The following is a 23,787-nucleotide window of genomic DNA, read 5'->3' as shown; positions in this document are numbered from 1 at the left end:
CCTTTGAAATTTCCCTCTAAGTGGTTCATATCGTGTTGGTCCACACAAGTGTTTTATAAAGTCCAGGGATTAAAAATCCACCAGATTTTGTCTTTTGCTATACAATCTTTGAGCGTTTACAGTCAGATTTCAATACTTGGCTAGACCGCACATCGTTTTGGGAGAATCTTAATTCGTAGCTGAAAATTAAATATGTTGCAAAACCAGTTCTAAACTTCCTGTTCATGTTGAACTTTTGAAAGGGAAAGATTTGGGGGGGGAAAGTCAGTTATCCCATTAATGAGATAAATATTATTCAAATCACCTTGGTAACAGCTGGGCTACAGTCACAGTGTAACTTTAGCATTACTTTCTAAGTTAGCTGATGTTAATCTGGAACTGACAACAATAATTTTCCTGGGAGAGCTAAGGGTTTTTAAGAAAACCCTTTGTAAGGCTATGGGTGGCATTGATATTTGACTGTTGGTGGACGTACACTCTCGTAAGTCAGCCTTAACTTCTACTACACCGTTACTGTGACACAGAGGTGGACGTGCTTGAGAAACCATACACAGGGAGGAGGAGGGGGCAGGGAGTGACCCTTCTCAACATGGTTTAGACTACCATACAGTTTGTTCTCTTGAAGGTAAATTAAAGAACTTCCTGTGTGGTATGCTCGCAGAGAGAAACCTCAAGGTTCATGAGTGTCTTAGGGGCTAGTGGAAGTAGTGCGTGTGCTTAAAAGGATGCAGGGCCCTGTGTATCCTGACTGGATCACCGTGCTGCTTCTGTCGGACTATTCCTGTGCTTTTGGTTTTCAGTTGTCCATGTGCTTGTCTAACGGCCTTTGCCTATGTACCAGATTGTCATCACTGGATGTGTAGGTATAGGTGAAACATCAATTCATTAGACATCATCCCACCAAGAAGTCCTCTGTTTAGATTTTTTTTGCTTGCAGTGGGAAGTCACCTCCCGAAGCACCTCCTCCAATGTGGTTGGAGGTGATGTGACAGCTCACATGGAAGCAGTGTAGGAAACAGGAAATAAAATGGTTTCTAAGGGGTTCTAGTTGACAGTTTTATAGATGGCAGACAGTATTTTATTGATTAAGTCAGTATGTATAAAGATAATGTGTATGATAAATAGATAATATATAAAGTATAAAGATACTGTTCACTGAAAAAAATTAAACATCTCTTGAAATAAAAAAATAAAGAGGGTTGTTTGCCTGCCTTTCTTTGCCCATCACTAACAAAACCCATGAATTATCCAGCAACAAAATGGGCCAACAACAGCTAAGAGACCCAATATCGTATTTGGAAAAGAAGTCTTAGAATGCTTTCTTAGTTGCCAAGTAAAAGCAAGTTTTTGAAAATACAAAAGAAAAATGAGAATCAGTCACATCCAATATCTATTGTAAAAGCAGTCCATAAAGAACAAGAAAAAATAGAGAAAAAAACCCACTCAGAACAAAGATGGAATATTTCTTAGTAAAACTTCCCAACAGAGTCCAAAGAGCAATTTTGAACAAAGACCATATCTATGAATTGATGTATCAGTGACCTCCTAAATTGATAGGCATGTGTAACGAAAAGGGTTGATGAACAGACCTTATTGTGGGATGATGTATGCTCTTTTTATTTACTTATTTTAGGAAAAATTAATTCAACAAGTCTTTTCAGATATAGCCTGACACTAGAGAAAAGTTGTAAGCAGTGACTGCCTTGTAAATAACAAGACAAGACAACTGGGATGGCTTCACCCCTGAGGGGTTCACGGAGCTGAGAACTTATGAAAGGGAGTTTTGACTTCATCGTGGAAGGAATCCGGAAAGTAGCGTCAGGGTTGGGGTTAGGTTGAGGTAGAGGTGGATAATCACTGGGACCAGGGTTAGGGGACGTGGCACACTGAAAGTCATTGAGAAGTCTGTATCCAGGAGTCTTGAAGTCAGTGCCATGTGACACTGCATATCAGCAGACAGAGTGGACGTACCATATCTGCAATACTCCATCCTTAACACGGTGTTCTGAGAGAAAACAGTTTTCAGCTTATGCAAACGTTCTAGAAAGAATGCAGCTGCATAGACTCTTGAAAACGGGGGAGGGGGAAGAGAAAAATTCCATAATCCCCTGGACTGGTGACCAAGCGTTTATCACAGGGGCCTCTGGGAGACATCTCAGAGCTAGACAATAGCATTCCATACCTACACATCTGGTGACAGCAATGTCTAGACTGTAGAGTGTTTCTTGAGGGCAACATTAGACATTTTATCATTCAAGTAGCAGAGACATGACTGGGCTGGGTCTTCCTGAGCTTCTGACCCATCCTGCTTGTTGGTTCCTTAGACTCCATAGGCACTCCTAACAGCATTTATCAAGGCAGGTTAGTTTATGCTGTCGTAATGAATGCATTTGTAATGTGTGATGCCCCCTTGTATGACCTGTAGCATCTCTTCAAAGACTTTACACATGGTAGCGTACCTTCCAGATGAAACATTGCAAAAGACATGTTTTTTTTTATGTGTATGATTGTTTGCCTGTATGTATGCGTTACATGTGCATGCCTGGTACCCACACAAGTCAGAGAAGGTCATCAGATTTCCTGGAACTGGAGTTACAGATGATTATAAGCTTATAATCACCATACACTCGTGCTGAGAATTGAATCTAAGTTGTCTGCAAGAGCAGCAAGTGCTCTTAACCATTGAGCCATCTCTCCAGCTCCCAAACAAAATGTAATGGCCTTTTATTTTACTAGCTTTTTTTTTTCCTTGTTTGGAGTACTGGTTATTTGCTGAGACTTGCTTACTCTTTGGAGAAGATATATTGAATGTCTATTGCACACCAACTACCCTTCTACATGCTAGAGAGAAAGACATGAGAGTGAGGCAATCCTTCTTCCATGAGGAGTACACTCATGTCCATAAGCAATAAACATAAGCCGATAAATAAGATAATTTTGGACATACACAGGGACACGAGGATAGTGAAGTGGAGTAATGTGGTAGTGCCAGTGAGAGTGTAATGACCATTCCTCTCTGTTTCAGATTTCAGTGTGTTATTAATGCTCTTCACCAAAGATAATGGCAGCTTGAATGGCCAAGGACAGCCTTTGAGAGTAAATGGTATTTAATACTAAGCAGACATGAAGAGCCCCAGAGAGGGACTCCCAGGTGAAGGACCTCTAAAAGCAAAGAGATTAAAAATAGCAGGTTGTGTGGGTGGAACCTCGTGAGTGAGTTGAAATTGATGGAGCCGAGAGGATGTGAAGAGGCAATGATGTGTAGGACGTTATAGACCACAGTCGTGACTTCAAGCAAGAAGGCTTTGGAGGACTTTAAGTAGGAAAGTAACATATTATGAGTTGTTGTTTAAGAAGTCGTTCTGGCCATGGTGTACCTGCTGAACCTTAGGGAAGGATCATGGTGGGAGAGGCATTGGTTAGGAGTCTGTTGTAGGAGGCATTGATCATTTAGCTGGGGTATTGACAGTGAGAAGTGGTTTCTATTGGCTGTTCAGCCCAGCAAATTTCTTCCACAATAGAAGACACTAGCATATACCTCATGTTAATTGTGTGTGTGTGTGTGTGTGTGTGTGTGTATTCCAGGGTTAAGGTTTAGAGCCTGTACTAGTATCCAGAGAATGTGTGGAATACTGCCGAATGCTGAGAAGAGTACACAGCATCAGAGGGAAGGGGTATTGAGACTCTCTTGAACGGAGGATAGGTTACAGTGCTAGATCAGGCTAGAACTGGAGGACTGTGACCCTGGTGTGGGAGTGTTAAGAAGAGAACATAGTGACTGCTCTGCTCTGCTGTGGAGATCAGTGTGCTGTTAAGTCCCATGTAAGTGAGCTCTTGGGAGTGAGTAGTGGAAATACTGGGCCACATTACACAGTAGATGAAATCATGAAACTCTAAGTGTCTGCCATTCATCATGGAGCGAAGAAGGGGATGTGGGGGCAGGGGTAGCAAGCTTGCAGGCTAGCTAGCTGGGTGTATGCTGTAGCGAATAAGGAAGGCCCTGCCTCAAACAAGGTGGAAGGCAAGCACCAACACCTGAGATTACCCTCTGATAACCACACATGCGCTATAACATGGCTGTAACCATGAGCACACGCACTCACAGACACACATGGACATATGGACACATGTGGACACACACACAAACATACACAAGGGTTACAAAATAGAAGTAGAAATGTTCAACATTAAATAGGTGGAGTAAAATTGGTATTAAGATAGATGCTACAACATGGGGATGGAGAGATGGCCCAGCAGTTAAGGATATATTTTGTTCTTACAGAGGGCCTGGTTTTGATTTCCAATACCCATGTTAGGCAGCTCACAACTGCCTGTGACTCAAGCTCCAGGGCTCAACACCTCTGGCTTCCAAAGGTCCTTACAAACATGGCATTCACTCACACAGACAAGCATATACATAATTAAAACTAAGACCTTTGTGTAAAAGATAGGCATAAGCATATGAATTATTTCCACCATACAGGGAAAATGATTTATGATAATCAAGGTTAGTCTTCTAGAAAAAGCTTCCATCTCAAAAGGCTATCATAAACTGGGACTGGTGACATGGTGTGGGTCCCAGATGCTCAGGAGGCTGGGCCAAAGGATTGCAAATTGAAGGCCCACCTGGTAACTTGGTAAGAATCACCCTCGAAATTATATTAAAAGACATTGAGGATATATCTCATTTGTATAACATTTGCTTAGCACTCATGAGGCTCTGGGTTCAATCCCTACTGTTGCCTAGAAACACCCCATATAGTTACATCATAATGACCTTATACAGTTACATCATAATGACCTCATACAGTTACACCATAATGACCTGATTTAGTTACATCATAATGACCTCATATAGTTACATCATAATGAACCCTTAGCTAAAGGACAGATGAATAAGCTTTAGTCTATCTGTGGTTCACTACCTAACCGAGCTTCCTTTAAGATCTGTTAGATAAGAATTGATGCAGCAGAATCAAAATGAACTTTCAGAAGTTTGACTGGATTCTGGGATACAACTGGCCTGCCTAAAGGGAATACACAAATGCAATGTCACTAGGGGAAAACTAGTCTCTGAAATCCTGGTTTGAGAAATGAAAAGAATCAGGTCGCGGAGATGTTAACTTGGGTGCAGGGCTGGTATAGAATTGACATCCCTTGACTTATTCCAAACTTATGGAATTCCTGAGTATTTTTTGTGAAAACACAATTTTCCCAGCCCAGATTGGAACTGCTTTCTCAGCTCATCAAGACTTTTGGGCTCTCTTCCTAGGGGTCTTCTCTGGCCACGGATGCCTATTTTTTCTTTGTTTTTGGTTTCCTGTTCCATATAAAAGCAAAGAAGCAAAGATCACCCTGTTAGGAAATAGCCCTTCCAGAAAATCGGCTGATTCGGAAGCAGGCAGTGAGCACCATGCAGCAGCTGGTGGGTTGTGTAGACCTAAGGGAATGTGTGGTCATGTGACTGTGCTCTGCTGCTGTGACCTCCTGTGGTTCCAAAGCTGCCCCCTTCCTCCCTGCCCCTTGCACCCACTTTCCAGCACCTCTCTTTCCATCTCTTTTGCAGGCACCAGGCCTCCCAGATTTTGTATAAGAAAGAATCAAAGCTTGTTCAAGGAAAGGCAACCCTTAGGCATGTTTTGACTCCATCTTCCACTGTGATGTGACAAGCCATGGGGAGCTTTCTACACACTGAGAGGCAAAGATCCCAGGACTCAACCTTTTAGGAGCCTAGCAGGGTACTGGATTGGCCTTTCATTGATGGAAATGGGGAGCAATGGTGAACAACTTCTTGCCCTACGCTGCTGCCCTGATTCAGGCTCTACTTGTTCTTGTTCTAGAAAATAGAAATACACATATGAATGCACACACATATGTGTCCATACAAACACATGGACATACATACACATTCACACAGACACACACTGACACAGACACATACACTCATACAGATAGAGACATGCATACTCACACATACTTACACACATACACACTCACACACATCGTCACACACAGTTCACATACGCTCACATACAGTCACACACACACGTACACACTCACAGACACACAGACACATACTCATACACATACACTCACACACAGTAACACACACACATGTATCTATACAAACATATGCACATACATACACATTCACACAGACACACACTGGCACAGACACATACACTCATACACACAGATACAGACATGCATACTCTACACACATATACACACACACTCAGTCACATATAGTCACACACAGTCACACACACTCACACACACTCACAGATACACAGACACAGACATACAGTCATAAACACAGACATACATACATATTCACATATACTCATAGATACAGACACAGACTCACACACATTTTCTCTTACACACACAAACACACACAGACACAGTTACACACACACACACACACACACACACACATACAGACAGATACAATTCTATTTATGTCCATCATTCCTATCGTTCACTGACACTGATCTGTATCTTTAGTGGGAACCTGGCAGTTAAGGCCAGAGAGATTAAAATGGAGGTCATTATTCGTCATAAGCCTCATTTGCATTATTGTTACGTGTGATAGAGGCGAGAACCAATGCTGGCTGGAGAGCGAATGTCTTAGCCAGATATAGTAGGTCTTCATGACCTTAGCCCTCGTATCTCCTGCACCCCTGGTTTTACAGTATGTGGCCACTCTGTGTTTTCTCGCGTTCATACTGTTGAATACCACTTTTCAGGTTTGTGCCTTGGTCTGTAGAATCTGCCATCAGAAGTAGGCCAGAGGTAAACAGCACCAAAAGCTGTCTTCCCTCTGGAATTGTCTATTATTTTTATTTTTCGTCTACTAGAGTGTGGCACTAAGGAGCTGCAGAACCACGGGGAGCGGTGTCTCTTCCCTGTGTACCTTCCTTCTCTTCCTTCTTCCTTCTCATCTCCACTCTGAGTCCTGGGACTGTGTCAATCTGTGTAGTTAGTTCTGTAAATGCCAAGTCTCCGTGGTTCATATCATGCTTCCCTGTTTGTCCTTACTGAGGATCCACCCCAGAGCCTGTGCACAGGTTTTCTCCTCTGTGACACTGTGACCAGATGGAGTCAGGGCGTGCACACTGTAAAGAGGGCATCTGTGGGCATGCACAGTGTAAAGAGGGCATCTGTGGGCGTGCACAGTGTAAAGAGGGCATCTGTGGGGTAGGAAGAGAGCTGTTGCTCCTCTGCTTTACAGATAGCGACGTGGGGGTTCGTTCAGCTCATCCACACATCTTACAAGTGCACATCCAACACTACAGTCTGGGTATGGCCTGTGACGCACCTCAGGAGGATGATAACTCCACTCAGAAGGAAGTCGGGGACTTGAACAAACTTGATTTCAGACTATGCATTCTCTACAATTTAGAAGAATGATCACCTTAAACTTTCCAGACCAACCCCCACCGCCATCTCCTCTCCTGTAATATACTCTTGTCTTTGGTCAGTGTGATCCAGGACACACCCCAGAAAGAGAAGGGAAAGGGGTGAGGAAAGGTCACTATGATCACTTTTGTCCCTCCCCTTCCTCCCCTCCCCTCTCCTTCCCTCCCCCTCCCTCTCTTCTTTCACTCACTTGTTTGTTTTTGAGACAGGGTTTCTCTGTGTAGCCCTGGCTGTCCTCAAACTCACAGAGATCTCCTGTCTCTGCCTCCCAAGTGCTGGGATCAAAGATGTGTGCCACCACCACCCAGGCTAATATGATCAGTTTTCAATGTGGATTTCTGAGACTGTCTATTGTGTCACTAAGACATTTGATTGAATCATGAAGATTCTGAGACAGTGTGGTTGGCTCAATCACAGTTATAAAAACAGTTCCTTCAGTGAAGAAGAAGGGAGAGGACTCCAAGTCCCTGCATGAAGTGTCCACATAGGTTAGCTTCGGTCAGACTGTGGCATTTCCCACTTCCTGTGGCCAAATCTAACAGGGTGCTTTTTTCTTTCTTTTCTAAAAATGAAGTCCAAAGTCTCTTTTTTAAGGCCATCTCTTTTCTAAAAGGATCTTGCTCTTCTTGAATCTTTGCATTTTAAGAAATCATGAACAACCCATCACAGTATTTAGATCCTCTTCTGATCAAAGTCAAGCAGACTAAGCCCCTGCATGGGAATAAGGGTATTTCATCTCTGTTGCCCACAGGGAGAAAGAGGTGGTTTTATTTAATATAGTATCTGCCTGTGCTTGTAGCCAGCCAAGCTCTGAACTTGAAATCAATGAGAGCTTTGATAAAGGAAAAGGGAAAAGGATTGGTTTTCCATTCATGACAAGTGTGTGCGTGTGTGTATGTGTGTCTGTGTGTGTATGTCTGTGTGTGTGTGTGTGTCTGTATGTGTCTGGGTATGTGTGTGTGTATGTCTGTGTGTGTGTGTGTGTGTCTGTATGTGTCTGGGTATGTGTGTGTGTGTGTCTGTGTGTGTGTGTGTCTGTGTGTCTGGGTATGTGTGTGTATGTCTCTGTCTATGTATGTGTGTGTCTGTGTATGTGTGTGTCTGTGTGTATGTATGTCTGTGTGTGTGTCTGTGTATGTGTGTGTGTCTGTGTATGTGTGTGTGTATCTGTATGTGTATATGTCTGTCTGTGTGTGTCTGTGTGTGTGTGTGTTATGAGCAGATGAATAATGGGACTGTGCATTTTTCCATCCAAGCCTGTTCCACCCTGAGAATAATTTCTTTCCTGGCTTCTCAATGAATAAGGCATTATTTCTGAAACCCAAGAGGCATTCCTTTGATTTCCCTTCAACTTTCTGAGTGACTTTCAATAAAGGAAATTTAAGGTCTTGGAATGAAGGCTCTCTTAGCATTTTTATCGAGGGTCAGATAGTGCTATGGCTATTATCTGCTGATATTTGGAATATTGTTTTCCCTCTCTGAGGAGTGTTGAAGGTATTGTATTTATAAGAAAAACGAAGCACCTTGGATGGTCTTCAAAGTGAACAGCAGTCTAAACCAATACACATTGTGGTGGTTCAGAACAAAGAGCTTTATGGGGTACTTTTCTTCTTGCTGTATTTGTATTTCCCTGCTGAACGGGTGCAAAAGGGGGAGGGGGGAGCTCACATTCAAAATCTCATTCCTTGATACTGGTCCAAGCTAAAGACTTGGTCGAGGCCATCACCACTGTGTGCATCTGAAGATTCAAATGCATGCGTGGGTTCTCCCTGTTCACCCTCTGTCACTAAATAGTGATGATCCAATGGGGGCCTCTTAGCTGAGGTGTAATGGCACACACTGCCCCACTAGATTGCTTCCTTCAGTAGAAGACCTCTAGCCCATGGTAAGTTAACATTGTCATCAACGTTAATTAATAATTTCATGGCTTACATGTTCCCTCAGACCCAGATGGAAATGGATCTCAGAAACTAAGTAAAAGGGGATATCTTTTTCCCATCTGTATCTCCAAACCAATTATAATTATAGAGAAATCTGAATAATTCTGTGTAGTTGTGGGCGAGAAAGCAGAGATTTGACCTAGGCTAGAGGACAGCTGAAACATGAGATTTGGTAAGAAATGCTTGACTCTATAAGTTGCAAAGAGTGGACGGACAGTGCAGTGCTTCAGGAGCGTGGGCGCCAGAGCCAGGCTCCAAGGGCAGAGAATCTTCGAGAATATTCTTTACCACCTTCCAGGTTCCTGGTCTTTTAAGCAAGGTAGTTAAATCTTTTTGGGTCTCAGTTTCTCTCTGTCTGTACGGTGGACTTTGGGTTTTCCTGCTACATGTGCAGATTAGGTGACTTATCCTTTGTAAAATGTCCACAGGAACTGTGACTGTTGGGTTAAAAACTAAAGCGTCCATCACTGGCAGCTGATGCTTTATAGGTCACAGCTTGGAGTAACAATACCGTAGTTGGGGTTGTTAACATGCACTGGGCGATTATTTTCTTAGCATCCATTTACAATTTATAACCCGCCCCAGGAGGTAAATAGACTATTTACCCAGGTCTATTTCTTTCAAATGAGGAAAGTGAGACAAAATTCAATTTTCCCAACCCACCACCCAGTTTTCTAAAATGGCAAAGTGATGAGTTGTGCATTGATGAGCAGAAACCAGAATCTGCACCTTCGCTAAATATGGAAGGGTATGTCATTAATGTCTAACTCTTGGCCCCCAAACATTCATACCTAATGCATTTTCTCATGGAGAATTTTTTTAAATCAAATTGAGTGGTCTGCTCAAAATGATGAATATTATCCATACATCCTTGGATTTAAGTAAGACTTGAGTCAACAGCATATTGTTAAGGTGACTATTGCTTTGAGTTCAGAAGCGAAGTCTCCGGGATTGGTGGCTCTGGTCTCAGGGTTTGCAGAGACCTGAGATCCTCTCAGGCTGGTCACACGCTTCCTAATGATATTTATTGTTCTCCTTCTAACGCTCTGATCCCTCCCCTGTCGCCGTAGGTGCCTTTATTGTCTGCTGGACTCCGGGATTGGTCTTGCTACTGCTCGATGTGTGTTGCCCGCAGTGCGATGTCCTGGCCTATGAGAAGTTCTTCCTCCTCCTGGCCGAGTTCAACTCGGCTATGAACCCCATCATCTACTCCTACCGCGACAAAGAGATGAGCGCCACCTTCAGGCAGATCCTGTGTTGCCAGCGCAACGAGAACCCCAACGGCCCCACGGAAGGCTCTGACCGCTCGGCCTCCTCCCTCAACCACACTATTCTGGCTGGAGTTCACAGCAATGACCACTCTGTGGTTTAGAAGGAAGCCAGCCGGCCTTTGTGGATCTGTGAACCCCACCCTACCCGCATTGCCAGGGCAAGGTGGGGCGCCAGAGGAGACGAAGACACTCCTGTACTTAACACTAACCAATGGCAGTATTTGTCCCTAGACCCAAGAGACTTTAGGATGAACTTGCTTGGTAGCCCCCATCTTCTCCTTTGGAAAAGAGAAGGGGACCGTCTTGCAGTGGAATTCAGAAACGGACTCTGGGGAGACCGTGTATGTAGCCTTCACTAATTAGACTTAAAAGATTTTATGTGGTTTGGCCTAAGCCAGAAAAAAAAAAACAAATCTTCCAAATCAAGTACACAATTCACACAGGCTTCCCCTTTAAAGAACAAACAACACATTGCATTTATTAATAAGTATGTATATGTCTGACAGCATGTTTGTGATCGAGAAGACTGCTAAACTGACTTAGATGAATTTTTATCCACGATGGAGGAAAACTATAAATTAGAATGATTTTCATGTTTTGTTTAGAAAGCAAGCATGTGATGTGTGTATGCAGTATGCCTTTCTCTAAAGATAAAAGGATACTATTTTAAATCTTCTAGGGAATAGAAGAGTCTAATAAAAAAAAAAAATCAGTATTCATTTAGGCTATGGAAGAAACCTACCAGTTACCTTTTAAGTAATGAGACACACATGAAAGGCAAAGGAATGTGAGCTTGTCACCCAAAGAGTGTGTACTCTGCAAGCTTTGGAGATGAAGTGCTGTAGCGTTGTCCCTGCACAGTGAGGATATCCAAGTTCGTTCTTGGTGCCAGAGCGTCGGTGGGATTTGTTTTAAAGCCTGTGGTTTTCCAAGTTATAAAATAATACTTACTATAGAAAACTTGAAAATTGCAGAACTCTGTGAAAAAAGGAAAAAAAAAAAGATTATCGATATTACAACCAGGAAGTCACCCTCTTTACCAGCTCACGAGTGTATGCCTATAGATATATATATATTATATACCTTTTTTACATAATTGGGTTGATATTGTAAAATGTTTTGTAACTTTTTCTTTCAGAATTGCCAGGTTTTTCTATGGCATTTTTTTTAAAAACAGTGTTAGCGGCTATATAATATTCCATTTAATGGATGCAGCCCCTGTTTATTTAACCATTCCTGTATTGTTGGCTAGGTTTTTAATTTTTTTCATTATTATAATATCGGAAGAATCTTGTGTACATAAAGCGTTGCCAGTACCATTGATGATTTACTTAGGAGCTATTCCCATGAAGGACCTACTTTTAAAAATGTGAAATGTCCTCAAGTGTTTTCACTTTACAAAAAGGGATATTCTACTTTCAAACTGCAGGGGTGGCCACGCTGACAAAAGCCTGGGAAACTACCTTTTTACAAAAGAAATGCAGTGGCTACTTTAGTTGAGAATGAGTTCTTGACAAGATGTTTCCCAATAACCAAGATGCCCTAACGTAACTAGCAAATTTATTTTAGCGTTTTTTGAGGAAATGGTGATCCCTTTCTTGAATGTTGGGTAGAAGTAAACAAAGACATCAAACATCGAAGTGAATCCAGCGTTGCTGTTCCAAGTAGCCTTGGTGGGGCATGTTAGCAGCTGGCTCCTGTGTGATCTCCAGCAATCAACCAATTGGTGCCCTATGTTCAGAGATGCCCAGTACAGTGTCCGGGCGACTCATGTGTCTATTGTCGTGCTATGAGGAGCAAGGAGGAAGAAGAATAGTCCTGAAGCAGGTGTGGGGAGGTCAGGAGGATGTCTGTGAGAAGGAAGTCCTGCAGAGAGTGGCATTCTGGGGAGGAGGAAAGGCAGGGTGTGGCTTGTGTCTGGGTAGAGGGTAGGCATGTGACGTGTGCCTGGTGGGAAAAATAAGTAGGTGGAGAGCCAGTTAGCAGGAAAAAGATTTTGCTCCATATTTACCAAAATGCAAAGAAATTTATATTGGAAATGAGTGAAATGAACTTGGACTTTTATTGATGCCCTTTTTATGGGGGATGTAAGGACTTTAAATTGAAAAGCATACTAATTGAACCTTAATAAATCATTCTCAATCAGCCTTTGGCGATGTGAGAGGCTCTATGCTTTTTCCGTTTTCAAGAAACTTGTGGTTTGTGCTGTGCTTTCTTCCCTCTCCGACCTTTAACAGTCTGAGGTGACCCAATAGCTGTTCTTCTAGCTCAGACACTGGTTCCTGAGGCCCCCGACCCCTGTGAGATTCATGAGAGACATGTTACCTCAACAGAATGATCACATGAGCAAGGTATTTTCAAGAGATTTTGATTATTTAATTTGAATAAAATGTATGTAATATATAAGATAAAACAAAAACTAGCACATCAGAATTAGGCAGGAAAAGATCCTACAAGAAGGCACAAGAAACACAGACCAACTTGCTTACACACTCAAGAATTCCTTAAAACCACTAAACCGGAAGCCACGATATGTATGTAAAGGACCCAGTGCAGGCCCTTGCAGGCCCTGTGCATTCTGCCTCAGTCTCTGTGGGTTCATAGGAGATTTGATCGTGTTGATTTAGAGATCCTTGTTTTCTTGGTGGGTGCCCTCCATGCCCTCTGGTTCTTACACTCTTTCCACCTTCTCTTCTGCAGTGTTCCCTAATCCCTGAGGGGCGGGATTTAATGGAGACATCCCATTTAGGGTTGAGTGTTCCAAGGTCTCTCACACTCTGCATATTGTCTGCCTGTGGATCACTGGGTCTCTTCCCATCTGCTGCAGGCAGAAGCTTTTCTGATGATGGCTGAACAAGGCACTAACTATGAATAGAGCAGATGTTGTTAGTGGTAAATCTATTGTTTTTTGTTTGTTTTTTAACAGCAGTATTTGGTTTTACCCTAGGTCCTTGGCCTACTTAGTCTCAGGTTTTTGGCCAGCCAAGCAGTGTCACATTATGGGTTCTGCTCATGGAGTGGACGTTAAGTCAAATCAGATAGTTGGCCACTGCCACAAGCTTTGTGCCGCCATTGGACTAGCATACCTTACAGGCCATTGGGTTTGTGGGTGAGTTGGGGTTATGCTAGAACATAAGGGCGAAGGCTCTATGTAGGCACAGCTCAACTTCTCCATTTTCAGTAAGTAAGGTGACGTCTTCAGCAATGGAGCCTTGGTGTCAGTCTATAGAGAACAACCTATGTAGTTTGGGGAGCACTATGGGACCCCTTTGCCCAACAACTTAGATACAACTCAATTCCAACATTGGTAGCTTCACTGGTGACAAGAGATGGCCAGTCATGGCTCTGTTCCCCCAGCTTATTTAGTGATTTCATTTAAATTGCCTTCTTCATATACATATGTATTTTAGGAAGATTCTACCCCTCAAATAGCCCTTACTTTGAGCTGTCTTTCCCTGTATTCTCTCCCTCTTCCCCTCTCCCCTCCCACTTGATGCTTCAATTCACCCATCTGTAACTATATTCTATTCTCCTTTCCTAACAAGATGTAGCTGTATTTCCTAGTCACTCTATACCAAACCTCTGTGGCCCTATAGATCTGTATCGACCTCTGTAGCCTGGTCATCACTGACGTAAATATCCACATATAAGTGAATACAGATCGTAGTTCTTCTCTTTTAGCTTCATCTCTTTAACTGCAATCTTTTAATGACTGGGCAAATGTACCATTTAATTTTCTTTATCTATTCTTCTGTAGAGGGACATCTAAGTTGTTTTCAATTTCTGGCTATTAGGAGTAGAGCAGCAATGGACATGGTTGAGCATATGTCTTTGTGGTAGGATAAAGTAACCTTTGGGTATGTGCCCAAGAGTTGTATAGCTAGATCTTGAAGTATACAGTTTCCCATCTTCCTGAAGAACCACAACACTGATTTTCATACTGGGTGTACGAGATTGTACTCCCACCAGCAATGGCTGAGTATTTCCCTTATTCTACATCCTAGACAACATGAGGTAGCATTTTTAAAGATTGATCTTAGTCTGTTTTTTTATGAATGTAAGATGAAACTCATTGTTTTCTTATCAGTGTAAGGTAAAGTCTAAAAGTGGTTTGGAGTTACATTTACCTGATGGCTAAGGATGCTGAACGCTTCTTTAAGTGTTCCTCAGCCATTTAAGTTTCCTCTACTGAGAATTCTCTGTTTAGATCTGTATCCCATTTTTCAGTTGGGTTACTCGTTTTCTTAATATCTAATTTTTTGAGTTCTTTATATATCTTGGATATTAGCCCTCTGATGGATGTGTAGTTGGTAAATGTCTTTCCATTCTGTAGACTTAGTCTTAAGGATAGTGTCCTTTTCCATAGAGAAGCTTCTCAGTTTTATGAGGTTCCATTTATTAATTATTGACCTTAGTGCCTGCACTAAATGGTGCTCTGTTCAGGAAGTTGTCTCCTGTGCCAATGCATACAAGGCTGTCCCCACTTTCCCTTCTGTCAGGGTCAGTGTGTCTAGTTTATCTTGGGGTATTTGATCCTCTTGAAGTTGAGTTTGTGCCAGATGATAACAATGGATCTTTTTGGATTCTTCTATATACAGACATCCACTTTGACCAGTACCACTTGTTGAAGATGCTGTCTTTTCTGTTGAAGATGCTGTCTTTTCTGTTGAAGATGCTGTCTTTTCCCCTCCAGTGTGTATTGCTGGCTTGTTTTTAATCAAACATCATGTGTCCATAGATGTCTGGATTTGTCTGGGTCTTCGATTTGATTCTGTTGATCAATATACCTAGTATCATGCCCATATCATTCTGTCTTGATTACTATAGCTCTGTAGCACGACTTGAAATCCAGGATGGTGATTCCATCAGCACTTTTAAATTTTTTATTCAGGATTGTTTTAGTTATCTTAGATCCATATGATGCTGAAAATTGTACTTTCAAGATCTCTGAAGAGTTGTGTTGAAATTTTGGTGGAAATTGTGTTGAGTCTGTAGATTGCTTTTGGTAAGATGGCCATTTTTCCTATATTCATCCCACTGACCCAGGAGCATGGAAAATCTTTCCATCTTCTGATATCTTCTCCAATTACTTTCTTGGATGCCTTGAAGTTTTTATCATATAAGTCTTTCACTCACTTAGTAGAAAACCCCATGATATTTTATTTTATTTGAGGCTATTGTGAAAGTGGTGGGTTGCCCTGGTGCTGGGCATAGTAGTCTACACTGGCATCTGTGGTCTCTTAGAGTTTATAGGACATCTGTTGAGGCCCTTGTGGATTTTAGAATCTCCATTGAGAGAAGTCAGGTATTATTTTAATAGATCTGCATTTATGTTACTTGATTTATTTTCTTTGCAGCTTTTAATATTCTTTCTTTCTTCTGTACGTTTATTGTTTTGGTTATCATATCCTGAGGAGACTTTCTTTTCTAGTCCAGTCTATTAGATGTTTATGTTTCTTGTACCTTGATAGGCATCTTCTTTAGGTTAGGGAGGTTTCTTATATGATTTTGCTGAAAATATTTTCTGTGCCTTTGACCTGGGTTGTTGTTATTTCCTCCTCCCATTCCTCTTCCTCCTTCTCTTCCTCCTCATCCTCCTCCTTGTCCTCCCTTTCCTCCTCTTCTTCTATTACTATTAATCTTAGATTTGATCTTTTCATAGTGTCTCAGATCAGATTTCCTGTCTATTTTGTGCCAGGAGTTTTTTGGGTTTTGTTGTTGTTGTTTGTTTGTTTGAACTGACATTTTCTTTGACTGTTTCTTTTCTATTGTGTCTTCAATGCCTGAGATTCACTCTTCCATCTCTTGTATTCTGTAGGTGAAAGTTGACTCTGAGATTCCTCTTCCTAAATTTTCAGATGTCCCCCAGTTTGGGATTTCTTTATTAATTCTATTTCCACTTTCATGTCTTGAACATTTTTATTCATTTCCTTCCATGGTTTGTTTGTATTTTCATAGTTTTCATTAATGGATTTATTCATTTGCTCTGTAAGGACACTACAATATTCACAAAGGATATTTTAAGGTCTTTGTCTTATGTCTCAGCTGTGTTGCAATACTCAGGGCCTGCTGTGGTAGGGTTGCTGGGCTCTAGTGCAGAAATACTGCCCTGGATTTTATTGATTATGTATTTATGCTGGCCTTTAGGCATCTGGGCCTGGGAAGATTGTATTCTAGGTACTTGAGATCTGTCTTCGCTTTGTTGAGTGGGTATCAAGAAGCCAACAACAGAGCCTACAGTCAACTCACTTTCTCCTTTTATAAAGCTTAAAACCCCAGTCCAATGAATGGTGCCCACCCCCACAGTTCACAAGTCTTCCCAGTTCTATTAACCTAATCAGGATAGTTTCTTACAGGAATGACCAGAGACCCATCTCTCAGGTGGTTCTAGATCTCATCGAGTTGACAGTTGAGAAAACTACCATAGACCATTTACAGAAGAAGAAGAAGAAGAAGAAGAAGAAGAAGAAGAAGAAGAAGAAGAAGAAGAAGAAGAAGAAGAAGAAGAAGAAGGAGAAGAAGAGGAAGAGGAAGAAGAAGAAGAAGAAGAAGAAGAAGAAGAAGAAGAAGAAGAAGAAGAAGAAGAAGAAGAAGAAGAAGAAGAAGAAGAAACAAACAGAAATTCAAACCAAACTAACTAAACAACCACAACAATCATCACTTAATTTTAAGAGATGTCATTTCAGTCATCCTATCTTCATTGAATGGTGGACATTCATTGAAAGATGAAGGGCCAGTTTCATACATTATTCCTTTCTCCGTTCCCAGTCCATAGTGACAAATTTGTATTAAAAGTAGTTTTTATTTTGAAATATCATACTTTTATTAGTCATTAAGAAAATCCTACCAAATATATAGAATTTTAACTATAAAATTATGAAATGTTTCTAAATTTCCCAGCCATTGGTAAGTTATCAAAATACTGTCCAGATTTCCCTAAGTACTCTGAGTATTTCTACAGTTAGAGCATATGCTGCCTTCTAATCCCAGTTCAGCCCTCACCACCAGGAAATTGATGTGGACACAAAACTTACCATTTAATCCACAGACCACATCAAAGTTTCACCAATAGTCTTGTGTGTCTATCAAAGCAAAGAATCAACCTCAGAGCCCCATGTTACTATAATCAGTTGTCCACTGCCTGGAGTCTTCTTCAATTTTGAACCACCTCTTCATCTTTTTTTGACCCCCATGGTCTAGCACATGAAAATCATAGGTCACTTTGTAACACTTCCTCTAAGTTGAGTTAGATTCACATGATTCCTTCCTTGAGTAGTCAGGAGTGATATTATCTATGACAATATAATTGGGGTGGTGTTTGTCAGGCTTCCTTGCTCTGGGAAAAAAAATCACTTTTTCCTCTTTAGAATTTGTATTGTATAGAGAGGTACATTAAGAACAGGTAAACATCTTGTTTGTCATCAAAAATTTGCATATTCATCATGTATAGTTTAGTGAGTTCCTGCCTTGTATATGTGCATGTATGTTCATGTGGAAACCAGAGGTGGTGTTGATTGTTTTCTTCCAACTTTTCTTTTTAAGACAGGACTCAGCCTGAGTGATGTCAGAACTCACTGATTGATGAGCCTAGTTGGCCACCAGCTATCATCTATCTCCAGCCTTTGTCTACCCTCATCTCTACCTATCACTATCCACAACCCTAGCATTGCAGACTCATGACACCATGCCCAGTTTTTATATGGGTGCTGGAGATGCAGGAGATGCAAACTCTGATTCTCATGCTTGCCAGCAAGCACTTTATCTGCTGAGTCAATTCCCCAGCTCCTTTTCCATCGAATTTTAGTTTCTGATTTCAGCATCCATTTTCATGGTGGAAATCATGGTTGAGATGGATGAAACCATTACCAATGACTTAGTACTACCAGACTCAAAATTTCATGGCTACAAATTCTAAAAATTGCTGAGTTTTTCTAATAGCTAGTAGGCTTGGAAATCTCCAACCAGAAAGCAATGTTAAGTTCTAATTCTCTTAATTTCTTAGTAAGTCTCTCTGGGGGAATAAATGTTCTTTCTTCTCCCAGATATTAATTTATTTAGATGTATAGATTCATAGCTTCCTGGTACATTCAGTAGTTAATGTTACTATCACTTCTTACTTGATATTTCTCATTTTAAATGATTATAGATTTAAGTGTATATTTAGCAATAATATGAGGGCAGACATTGAGGCACATACCTGTAATCCCAGTATGAGAGACAGAGACAGGATTATCAGGAACTCAAGCCCAGCCAGGGTCATATGGGAAACTGTCTCAACTCTCCTCTTCAAAAACAAAAGAAAGGAAGGATGGACAGAAAGAAAAAAAGGATGGAAGAAAAGAAGAAAGGAGAGAAAAGTGCCCTCTACACAGTTTCTTTAAATGATGGTGACTTCCAAAACCATAGTATAACATCGTTGTGTATAGTTTTACACTTTACCTGCCTTACTCATGGAAGGTGGCTTTGCTACCAGCCCCCATCCTGCTTTTCTTTAATCCTCAGATAAAAGACACAAACACACAGTTGTTCAGTTTCAACTTGCCTTAGGACACAATTACTGGGCACTACTACTCTCTCCCACCTGGAAAAGCACGCCTTATCAGCTTCTTATCTCAGCCTCACCCATCTGCCTTGAACTTCAGTTGCAAAACTCCCTGACCACCCACCTGTAGGCGTGGCCTATATGGCTACTCCATTTTGAGATCTCACATGATTGCCAGGTTATCTTCTCTCCAAAGCATGGAGAACTCCTTTTCCTTTTTTCGCATGTGACTCTCTGCCCCCAGGGACCTAGAAGACCCTCCTGTCTCTTCCACCCAGCAATTGGCCCACGGCTTTCTTCACTGACACATCAAGAACCAATTGGAGAACAGGACCACAGCATCAGAACTGTCCCTTACATAACATTATAATCAGAATGGGGACACGGTATGATCCAGAGGTAGAAGAGCTCCCTCAGCCCAAAATCACTCTTGGTGTGTGTCATAGCCATGCTCCTCTCCCTTACCATCCCAACACCTAGTGTCTATGATTCTCCATTTAAATTTCAACAGTGTTTTTATACAAAAGAAGCACACAGAACTTCTGCATCAATAATTTCAGGATGATAAACTTGATTTTTGAAAGGTTATGGTGGGGTTGGGGATTTAGCTCAGTGGTAGAGCGCTTGCCTAGGAAGTGCAAAGCCCTGGGTTCGGTCCCCAGCTCCGGAAAAAAAAAAAAAAAAAAAGAGATCTTAATAGAATTTTAAAATTCAAACTAAATTGAATTTAGTTTGTGTGTGTGATAATGAGTTCAGAGCTAAGAAAGAGACTCATAGTAGTGAATTTTCTTATTGAATCTTCATGCATCAACCTCTTAAGTCTCCATCTTTAAGAAACTAGGAAAAATAACACAGAGCAAGCAAAAGAAGAGTAATGAAAATTAGAGCAGAAATCAATAAAATTCATTTTAGAATATTAGTGAAGAAAAAAATCAATTAAGCTAAAAGCTGGTTCTTTGTATAGGGGATCAACAAAATGAATGACTATTTAGCCAGCTTTAAAAAGAATAAAGTACAAGATCATCAGAAAAGGAAAAGGAGGCATCACTACATATCACATGGATGTTAAAAGTATAATAACAGAATATACTTAGCAACTTTGTCCACCGAGTTGAGAACCTAGTTCCAGTGATCTAATTTCTCAAGAGATAGTCTGCAAAAGTGAGTCAGGAAGAAATAGACAAATTTGGTATGTTTCCATCTGTTAAAAACATTGAACAAATAATCGCCAATCTTTTAAAATAGAAAACATCATGCCCTCATGGTTTCCAGAAACAGAAAATTGTACCAATTCTCTATGATCTCTCTCTCTCTCTCTCTCTCTCTCTCTCTCTCTCTCTCTCTCTCTCTCTCTCTGCTTGTGTGTGTGTGTGTCTAATACTTTCTAATTCATCCTGTGAGACCAGTATTACTCTGTACCAAAATCAGATCTTACACAAAAAGAAAACTACAGTATTTTTTGATCACTGAGGCAAAAACTTCAACAAAATACTAACAAAGTGAGTTCAAAGTATATAAAAAAAATGAGTTACACATAATGACCAAGTAGCCTGCAATCCAGGAAGGCAAATGTGGCATGCATTCATTCATTCATTCATTCATTCATTCATTCATTATCACTCGTTCATGCCATCTCTAAGCAACTTAGGGCGAGTTTTCTCACTGTAATAAGCAACAGCTATAACAAAACTTACAGGTAACTGTCAGGAATTTGTTATGTCTGAAACACAGAGGGACATGTTTGTTTTCCTTCCAGAATGTCAGAATTCATCTAATACCTAATAAGTTTTCAGACCACACTGGTCTCTCTGACTGCAATTTTTCAAGTGTTTCTATTTCCCTTGAGAACTGGCCACTGGTATCAGAGGTTCTACATTTCATTTCTTACAGTCCACACCACAATACACAAACACACAGATTGTAGAATAGTTAAGGAAAATATGAAGGAGGTTGCAGTTCACAGAGGCTGTCCTGAAGTCCAGGCAATGAACTGATAAGGAAGAGTCTTCAGAGGAAGGGTCTGTAGTGGGCCAGATGAGAAGCCTTAAAAGCCACAAACACAGGAATGAGTTTGTGTTGTAAATAAGACTTTTCTGAGAAAGTAATTTTAAACTGTGTAGCTGAAGTCTAGGTAGAAATGATCCAGGTAGACTTGAGAGTGCAGGAAAGCTGATGGATTATCGAATGTAAGATTTAAAAGCCTATACTTAAAGACCTACAAGATTATATACACGGAACATGAAAAGCATTTGGGATAATTGTCAGGAACTGCACCAAGACAAACCCTGTAATTTATGCTAAAGAACTTTCTTTTCATTCTAAGGAATGAGCTGCTGAAGGGTTTCAAGACTGGGAAGGAAATGATGAGATACGCAGTTTCAAAGACCACTGACTGTGTCATGGTGTAAATGGGGGTGTGGATGGATAAGGGGGAGTCACAGAATGCTGCTGATGTGTCTGGGGCAGGAAATAAAGTTAGCTTGGATGATGGTGCTGATGGAATGGATGGAAAGTTGTAAGCATGTTTTAGATATAAGAGGTAAGATGAAGCCAAGTAGTGGGAAAGTCATGGGTGACATGGGAAAATGAGTTGATAAGGGAAACACTTTCTTCTGGTTTCTTCTGGGATCGCTTGCTCAGAAGGAAACTTTCGGAGAAAAACAGATTTGGGGTAAAAGGAGGGGAAGAACAGAAGTTTAGTTGTAGACTTAGATAGCCTCTGCCTCTGGGATGTTCAGCAAGAACATCTTATTGATCTTGTTAGAAGAACAGTGTTGGAGATGATGACCAGCAATTCACTGGCAAAAGGATGGCTCTAGAAACACGGGTGTGTTTCCCATTGTTCAAGAAAGCATGCAGAATGGACAGGGTGGGGAAAGATGAGAACACACTTGGAGAAATGCTAATATTTATGGGTAGAAAGGAGTTTAAAGAGGAATCTATAAATCGGAATCTGTAGAGAAATAATTTAAAGAGAATTAACATTTAGGTACTTGGTATATTTTTGACTTTCAAACGTTTTTAAGTCTTCCAGTTACATTGCAGCATTTTTAGGGTTGTCTCTAACCATTTTTCATACCTTAAATCTATGTGCTTTATATTTTATTAACAGCTACCAAGGGAAGGAAGCAGTTAATAGTCCTACCCAGCTGTGACAACTATGAACTTCAACAGTGACCAGCATGGCTAGACAAAGATGCAATAAATGGCACTCATGCTGGTAGCAACCAACAGCTGTCTCGTTGGACTTACCCACTCAGCGGGAAGGAATTTTTGCCTGGTACTAGAAACCTAGTTGAGCCCATGGACCTTAGAAGAGTAGCTGGTATTGCCACTTTGCTAGACCAGCATAATTCCTAACTACATTCTAAATCTTATCCTTATCTGTGTTACAGCTCCACTCCTCATCAAAGAAGCTTTCTCTTTACAGCAAATAGAGGCCATCAACAGAAAAGCACAGCTGGACACAAAGCAGAGATCAATGGATGACAGGAAGCCCAGTCCAAAGGGATACTTCTGCAGCACAGCTCCTATGGCTCTGGGAACATCACAGAAGAGGAGGTGGAAAGGTTATCAGAGCCAGAATCCCACACTGTCTGCTGTGTGATTGCCTCTTAGAAAAGGTAGCATAAACCAGATCAGAATAATGGCAACAGCAAGAGAGAGAGTGTTAATGTTGATGGAGGGAAATCCCCTGGGGTCCTAGCTCTAGACAAAGAACTATAGGCAGTGATGACTGCTGGGAGAGGGGAGAATTAGCTTCACTTAGGGATGAGCCCCTGTATTGGCTGTCCAAGGCAGAGGTTAGCTCTGAAACCATATACACACACGCGACAAAAACAGATTCAGCAGGTCATATGTATATATCTGCAGATATGTAACAATAATAATAAAAGAAAGAAAAAAGAGATCAAAAATTCAAGAGTGGAGGTGACATGGGAAGAGTTGGAGGGAGGGAAAAAAGAAGTAATATAATTATATTTTGATTAAAATATATTACATTTTCAAAGAAAAAATCATGAATAGAGTGTCTTCTATTGTATTTTTGCTGATTCTTACCATTAGAAAAACATTCTTTTATGTTTGTTTATAATTAATAATCATCTTAAACATTCTTAAAATAAAGAGAAAACAAAGCCAGAAGCAAAGGGCTGAAGAGCTGGCTCAGTGGTTAAGAGCACACACTGCTCTTCCAAAAGACCAGAGCTCAATTCTCAGCACCGACATGGGGTGCCCCAAAACACTGAAACTCAAGCTCCAGGGGATTTGGTATCCTCTTTTGGTCTCTTCTGGCACTGCTCTTATGTGTTCCACATATACATAATTCAAAAAATAAAAATATTTAAACAAAATTTGTAATTTGTCATCTTGGAACATCAGTTAGGGTTTTAGTTTTCATTTTTTTTCTGTTTTTGTTCTTCTGCAGTAGTAAAACCTTAACTTGGCTAAATTAAATGAGAAGTTAACTGAAGGGAAATTTAAAGTTTTCCAGAATTAATCAGGTTATTAAGAAATTTGGTTTGGGAATCAATAGGCACTGAGCTAGGAAGTAGGAATTACAGGAATTCCCCCCTAACTGAAATAATCTGAGCTCAGCTGAAGTGAGTGAATT

General features: G+C 40.9%; 1 protein-coding gene across 11 annotated transcripts in view; it reads left to right on the top strand.

Moving 5' to 3' along the window:
- Lpar1 (lysophosphatidic acid receptor 1) overlaps positions 1–12,780 on the top strand; it is a 121,453-nt gene extending 108,673 nt beyond the window's left edge. For all 11 annotated transcript variants that reach the window (XM_087660134.1, XM_087660132.1, XM_087660137.1 and 8 more), the window contains 1 exon segment: positions 10,433–12,780. In XM_087660134.1, coding sequence (XP_087516260.1) covers positions 10,433–10,734 — 302 coding nt within the window. In that variant the 3' untranslated portion in view covers positions 10,735–12,780.
- Positions 12,781–23,787: the final 11,007 nt, after the last annotated feature.

The sequence above is a fragment of the Rattus norvegicus genome, chromosome 5 (assembly GCF_021556685.1).
Source record: "Rattus norvegicus strain SHRSP/BbbUtx chromosome 5, alternate assembly SHRSP_T2T, whole genome shotgun sequence".
Classification (NCBI taxonomy): domain Eukaryota; kingdom Metazoa; phylum Chordata; class Mammalia; order Rodentia; family Muridae; genus Rattus; species Rattus norvegicus.
This window is presented reverse-complemented; position numbering and strand designations above follow the sequence as displayed.